Here is a 7,861-nt window from a genome sequence, read left to right on the forward strand (position 1 = left end):
GTCTGTATATTGTGCCGACTAGAACAGATTTTGCCCTTTCAAATAAAATTTCCACCCATACGGTTTCAATTGTCTCATGATGAAGGTCAGTACGGGTAATGAATTTGGTGTCCTTATGTATGTACATACAAACACCACCTCCATACTGGTTTCTGTCATTACGGACTATAGTATAGTTCTCTATTTCTATTTCAGGGTCTGTTACAGATGGATCAAGTTTAGTTTCAGTAAAGCATAATAAGTCTACCTTACCTGAAGACTCTAGCAGGAGCACTCATTCAAGGGTACTACGACTATGCTTGCACCTCATGGTACCAAAGCACCTCAAAGGCACTAAAAAACAAATTACAAACATCTCAAAACAAGCTAGTCAGACTACTACTTGACCTGACTCCTAGAACCCACCTCACCCCTGCCCACTTTGACAACCTAGGATGGCTTAGAGTAGACGACAGAGTACAGCAACTTGCAATGGGCCTGGTCTACAAGATACACTACGCGACCAAGGTACCCATGTACATGTCAAAATACTTCCCAAAGGTCAGTGAATACCACGATCACAACACCAGAGGGAGCTCCACAAATCATGTAAAACCCAGATTCGGCTCAAACAAGGGACTAAACACGTTTCGCAATTATGCCACATCAATGTGGAACGCCCTGCCTAAAGCTGTAAAGGAATGTGAATCACTACCCACCTTCAAAAACACTCTCAAAAAACACCTACGTGAGACTGCAATTCGAAACTGGCCCCTACAAATGTCCTAACCTAGTTGTACAGTAAATGACCAAGTAAGGCTTTGTCAACATTCCAATGTACAGTGTAAAATGTGTGTGTGTCCCCTACCCAACCCCCCCCCCCCCCCCCCCCCCCCCACCTCCAATGTACAGCCCTCACCCAACCCACCCAACCCCACCCCACCAACCTCCTCCAATGTACAGTTTCTACGCCAAATGTATATACACTCCTTTTCTGGACACTTTTGTATCACAAACAGTACTGTATTTGCAAATCTGATATGTCATAAATGTATAGATGTAGCAGTACTGTCTATCTGTATGTCATGTATGTCATATATGTTATGATGAATTGAAAATGGGGGACCCTGATGTAAACAAGACGAAAGTCTTTCTCTGGTCTGCATCCCCTTAACAATTGTATGTATTGAGATGTACTGTACTGTACCCATTCTGCAATCTGTTAATAAACTTTTCAATCAATCAATCAAACCGCTCATAAACAGGTTTCTTATTTCGTCCAGCTTATGCTTAATGCTGTTCACATTAAGGTGAAAGATGTGTAGTCCGTTTTTATTAGCTGTGTTATTGATGTCTTCAAGTTCCAGGTAATGGTTTTCTGGTGCTGCTGTGGGGGAGGGAGGGGGGGGGGCTTTGTTGTTGTCTCCGTGAGGTCTGTGTGCTGGCGTGTGGGGAGGGGGGATCCTTTGTCCTGACTTTTCTGGCGGCAACCCTTTGTTCTCCTGGGCTGGTAAACATAGCCAGCCTGGTGTCTAATCCAGCCGTACACATAATGGGCATTTCTAAGGCAAAGTGTGGACACACAGCAATGCAATCTCAAAAACATCAGATTGAAATGTCAAGTGTAACCGTAGACAGAGACTCGCCAGGCTATTGCTCCAAATCCTTAAGTTCTGCCCCCTGACCGTGAGGTGTACAGAGATACCCGTATCACCCTTTCAAGATAAAAAAAAAAGCTTTTGTGGGTATTTGTTTGATTGAACTTGCTCACCTGTAACTGAACAGAGCTGGAGTTGATGACCTCCACAATACCAACCACGTTCTCGAACACCAGTCCCATCTTCTTACAGTTGTCTGTCGGCGGTAAGAATTTATTTTATAAATACTGCATGTCCATATTCGAAAATGAAAATGCTACATTTCCCTTCAATGCCGGGGCAACTGGCTCCTTCCTCTGTGTTTAACAGTAACTCACCTATGATTTGATTTTGATTTGATCTTTATTTATCTCGAACAACCATAAACACACAAACTTGAAATAACAAAAACTAAATAAAAAAAATAAAATAAGAAACTAAATAAAATACAAATAAAATAAAGTATATCTTCCTAGACATGGAAGCAATTGTCAACATAGCTCAAGACAAATGGTTTTGTTCGAGAAGGGGCAGAAAGAAGCAACGCTTATCTGGTCCTGCCCCTTCCTTACAATATCATATTAATAATATGTAATAAGTAGGGCTGTCAAAATTAATGCTCTAAAATAAGCATTAAAATAAATTAATCTAGATTAATCTATGGAGTGAAAAATCTTAAATCTTAGCGCCGCGGATATAAGAAAGAGGTCTAGCTGAGTCAATGTTGATGGTTTTGTTGCACATTTGTATTTCACAGGAGAGAAACTGTATTCAAAGAAAGCTATTAAAATAGTCTTTGAATCTAAATATATACTTTCTTTGTGTTGATTTTACATTAATTCCATGATTTTACTCAAGTAAATATCTGTTACAAGCTTCGGTCTTAAGTAGCTAAATGCAATTTTTAATCTAGATTAATTACAGAAAATTGTGAGATTAATTAGTAATTTTTTGTAATCTATTGACACAGCACTAAGTTATCTATCAATATCAAAAAAAATAATATACCTATGATGATGGAGTTGATTTTGCCCTTGACCTGCACCGTGGAGTTGCTGCAGTCGAACACGTAGACCACTTGTTTCAGCTCCGTCTCCTCGATCACCAGCTCATGGTTCTGGTCAAAGTGCTCCTACGACATCACAATAACAAAACAAAACAAACCTTCATCTGTCTGTCAGTGAAATCCGGCTGGACGCCAGTGTAGCACACAGTAGCCCTGAAGCCATGTACCTGAAGCCTAAAGTAAGCCTAACATCTCCCTTGGCCAGAGCTAGATGTTTGCCTTCCCATGCGGGAGACCTGGTTTTGAATTTGGGTGTGTTACAGTGCTGCCGGGTTTCTCCTCCGGGGGTGCATATAGTAGAGCAGTGGTTCCCAAAGTCGGGGTCGCGACCCAAAGGTGGGCCGCGAGCAGCCACGGGTGGGCCGCGAGATGATTTAAAAAAAAATAAAAAATAAATGTTTTTTTTATTTTTTATTTTTTATTTTATTTTTTGTCAGGCCACTGAACTTAGAAGCAGGCCAGGACAGTGTTTCTAGTTGTATTCTAAAATTCTATTCTATTGTATTCTAAAATGTGACTATATGGTTTTATATTAACTTAATAAATAAACAAAAACGAAAAATCTACTTATTTCAACGAACATTTCAAACTAAATAACAGATTATGCACATAAAACGCTGAAAACAACCGAAGCAACAATAGAATTTTAATGAGGCTATTATTATTATCATTATTATTTTGCAACAAGTTAGCCCTCTCATAAATAGCACATATAAATGAATAACTAACTTGAACTAACTTAATAGGATTGAAGTGATATTTGGCTTAAAAAATCGGTCGCCTGGCAAAAAAAAGCCTGACTATGTGCATTGGGCCGCGGCTCTCTGATGCCTTATTTTCTGGGCCCTGGCCTGAAAAGTTTGGGAACCCCTGTAGTAGAGCATAGCCCTGAGTGAAGCCTCGTGCGCCTAATATCTCCCTGGATCAGCTGGGGTTTGACTATTGGATGTTTGACTTCACAGCAGGCAACGGATGAGGTCCCTGGGGAGATTGTATTATTGTTTCTCCTCTCTCTTTCTCTCTATCTCTCTTTCTCCCTCTCTCTCTCTCTCTTTCTCTCTATCTCTCTTTCTCCCTCTATCTCTCTCTCTCTCTTTCTCTCTATCTCTCTTTCTCCCTCTCTCTCTCTCTCTTTCTCCCTCGATCTCTTTCTCCCTCTATCTCTTTCTCTCTCTCTTTCTCGCATTCTCTCTCTCGTTCTCCCTCTTTCTCTACCTCCCCATTTTCTCTATTTTCCTCTTTCTCCTTCCCTGAGATTACTCATTCCACTTGCATAAAAGGGATCCTAGATCTCAACGTGACTGACCTATAGTTCACTAAAGGGTGAATAAAAAGGTCTTCACCGCAAACAAAAAAAACACGTACGTCTGTTCCTAAGGGAGATCCTACCAAACTATAAAGATGCTAAAAAAGAGGGCGGTTAGGTGGTGCAGTGGGCAAGGCGCTCACCACCAATGCAGGAGACGCTGGGTTCGAGCCCAGCTCTCCGCATTGCTACCAGCTTGGCCGGTCGTTCATACTAATACAATTGGCAGTGTTAGGGGGGTGGGAAGCTGATGGGTGGGGATCGGACATTGTGGACAGCGACTCCTACAGGTCGGTTGGTGCGCCTGCGCAGCAGAATCAGGAAGTGACGGGGGCCGGCGTGCCCTCCAAACGCAGACCCCCCCGACGCTGAGAGATCGCGCCGTGCAGGTGAAAAGATGCGACTGCTGCTTCCTCGAGTACCGGAGGGGACATGTGATGTAAGGCTTCGTCCACATTGCAGCCGGCCTGTGGGAGGCGTGGCCTAACAGCGTTCGAGACAGGGGAGGGTAGAATTGGACGATACGAAATGGGGATGGGAGAAAAATAGAAAAATGGGAGAAAAAGTAAAAAAGAAAAATGCTAAAAAGAAAAACACTTCATCACGTACCACCCGCCACTTCTTGCCCTCCAGCTCCAGCAGAGGGGGTCTCTTGTGGGGAGCCTTCTTGGGGGACTTGCCGTGCTTCCTGCCCTTGGCCTGGGAGGTGTGGTGGCCCCCTCCTCCTCCTCCCTGGGAGCGCAGCTCCGGGTTCTTATGAGTCTGCCGCTCCTCTGACACATGCTTCAGGCCTGTCGTCACACAAAGAGAGAGAGGGACTTAATAGAAAAGAAATACTTTATTCATCCCGAGGGAAATTCGGCCACTACAGATCGCTCACAGAGTAAACGGTGAACATTTAGGTAGTCAAAAACAAAAGTCACAAATAAGAATAAAATACGGTCCGGGATATATATACACATTCTAAAATATAAAATATACAGTCAAAATATACATAAATATACAGTACGTGTACAGTAGAAAGTGTAAAATTGTACAGTGCCGATTTAAAAGTCAAGTAAAAGTCCAGGAAGATTTGATAGTACCGTCACCCTGCGCTCAGTGAGGCACAGTGATGCGTTATAATAAAGTCTGATGGCTGTCGGAATGAAGGACTTCCTGTGCCGTTCAGTGTTGCATCTTGGGAGTCGTAGTTTAACACTGAACGTGCTCCTTCTATTTCAGCCAAGTCTGTGTGTAGTTTAGGTTTAGGTTTACTTTATTTGTTCAAGGGGGACAGCGTACATTAATAAAACATTTTACAAATTTAAATGCACCCAATTTGAGCCAAAAAGGCTCATTTCCATTGGCAGTCCCCCTGCCAGAATGTACAGGCTAAGTGGGTAGTGGGTGGGAGGGGTTGTCCTAAACGTGCGTGTAGATATAACTATTATCATATGCCAACTGATACATGCTTCAGACCTGTTAGATGTCACACACAGAGGGGTACTTAGACCCGTCGCTAGTATGCACAGAACAAGAGTGCAAGGAGCGATACATCGTTCTCGTTGCTAAGCAAAGCGACATGTTTGACAAAAGGATGACCTCGATATGTGGCGCGACGTGGCTAATGTTGAGACAACTTCTTGGAGCGCTCCCAAAACACTCCACCTAAAAGAAAACGCAAGGTGCGTCGTCTGGCGGGAGAAGCGTGTCTGACGCGACCAAAACAACATGTAACTTTAGATATACATTTGATTATAGCCATATATAGTTATGGTAAAACTGAACCCTACAGTACTATATACCTGTATGTCATGTATGTCCCTATGTCATAAATGTCATGATGTCATGTATGTTGTGTATGTCATAAATGTCACTATGAATTGAAAATGGGGGACCCTGATGTAAACAAGACAAACATCTTTCTCTGGTCTGCATCCCCTTAACAATTGTGTGTATTGAGCCGTACTGTATTGTACCCATTCTGCAATCTGTTAAATAAAGTTTTCATTAATTCACAGCTTATAAAAGTTTAAGTTCGTTTTTGTAGTGTATTCCATAAAATAGTTTATATACTATTAGTTAAGCTACTTATTTCAGATGTTATAGCCCAGTAAGCCCTTTACTATTGAAAATAGGATTATTTATGTTAGTCATTCTAAATTCTCTCAATATAACTTTTATAATGTCTCTCTTTTGTGCTGTTGGGAAATGACACGCACGCTCTGAAGAACTGGATGTGTTGTGGGGGCGGTAGGACAGAATTACATATTCAATATACTCTGCAGCAGCAGAAGCCAGCCTGGAACGCGCTGGTCGCACGACGGAAGGGCGAAAGTTCTCCTCACTGACCGTTTTAACAATTCTCGAAGTCAACTTCCTGTCTGTTATTGCTACGCAACTGCAGCGTGGGGGGAAACTGCCCCGCCTGGTACATTGTGTACACTATTTAGTGGAGAAACGGATAGTTAAAGCGGCAAATTAAAGACAATCAAGCAGACTTTTCTTCAGTCCTTCACAATGCCAAAGAGCTGCTGTGTTACGCGTTATACTAATGACAAAAACAGAAATCCAAATCGGAAGTTTTATACCATCACGGAGGAAAAAGTGGCTGGTGGCTAACGTTCGGCTAACTCGCTCTGATGTTGTGGTCGTGGTAATCAGGGGGAGTTTCTTTGACTCATATCTCGCCTTAGAATCACCAGAAAGGCTTTCGAAATAGTGAAATGCCATGTTGGCCTCAATATTTTCAAAACAAATCGTATGAAAATGTTATGAAATGAACAAGAATGTGATAAAACATGTAATAAAAACGGAGCTCAATGCATGGATTTGATGGTAGAAATCCGTATGGTCCCCCTATACAAGATGGCGGCGGTCTCGTGACATCAGAGTGTCTTCGAGAATAAGCTTCCATCAGGGTGTGACGGGGGCTTTAAAGGAACACGCCAACATTATGGGAAATGCACTTACCATCTTCTCCAGAGTCAGACAAGAAGATAGACACCAATCTCCTCTCTGTGCGTTCAGTAGAAAGCTATCCGGCTGCAGGCTATAGCCTATAGCTTAGTTTAGTTTACACAGTTTATTTGATCAGGGACAGTGCATATCAATCAACAGTTTATACATTTATAAATGAATACAAATTAAAAACTGTAAATATGCCAACATTAGCAGGGTTGCTAGTTTTCAGTTGTACTCCCCCGGGCTAGATGTTTAAGCCAGAAAAGAAACAGAAAAATAGAAGGACATTACAGTTTTGCTTGTACAGTGTCCCCCACCCACCCCTCTTACCCAACCCCCCCCCCCCCCACTCCTACCCAACCCCCCCCCCTTCCACCCACCCACCCAACCACCTCCAATGTACAGTCCCCCCCACCCACCTACCAAACCTCCTCCAATGTACAGTTTCTACGTCAAATGTATATACTCTTTTTTCTGGACTCTTTTCGTATCACAAACAGTACTGTATTTGTAAATCTGGTATGTCATAAATGTATAGATGTAGCAGTACTGTCTATCTGTATGTCATATATGTTACGATGAATTGAAAATGGGGGACCCTGATGTAAACAAGACGAAAGTCTTTCTCTGGTCTGCATCCCCTTAACAATTGTATGTATTGAGCTGTACTGTACTGTACTGTACCCATTCTGCAATCTGTTAATAAAGTTTTCAATCAATCAATCAATTAAAGCTAATATAAAAACAGTTTAAAACATATTCTGTACATTCACTCACTAGGCATTCGTGCAAAAAAAAAAAAAAAAACAGTGTACAGGGACAAATCAAAGCCCTTACATGTATAAGCACCGCACCGTATAGGCAGGCACACATATTAGCACACTAGCCTAGCTTAAAACTCAGAAGGGGTGTTTTTGGCCAACATCT

General features: G+C 42.2%; 1 protein-coding gene across 1 annotated transcript in view; it reads right to left on the reverse strand.

Annotated features, from left to right (window-relative positions):
• The window catches only part of cap2 (cyclase associated actin cytoskeleton regulatory protein 2), a 91,214-nt gene that overhangs the window by 16,078 nt on the left and 67,275 nt on the right, over nt 1–7,861 (reverse strand). The window contains 3 exon segments of the mRNA XM_084327490.1: nt 1,751–1,833; nt 2,625–2,748; nt 4,598–4,779. Of these exon segments, the coding sequence (XP_084183616.1) occupies nt 1,751–1,833; nt 2,625–2,748; nt 4,598–4,779 (389 nt within the window).

The sequence above is a fragment of the Notolepis coatsorum genome (genome assembly GCF_963971535.1).
Source record: "Notolepis coatsorum genome assembly, chromosome: 13".
Lineage (NCBI taxonomy): Eukaryota > Metazoa > Chordata > Actinopteri > Aulopiformes > Paralepididae > Notolepis > Notolepis coatsorum.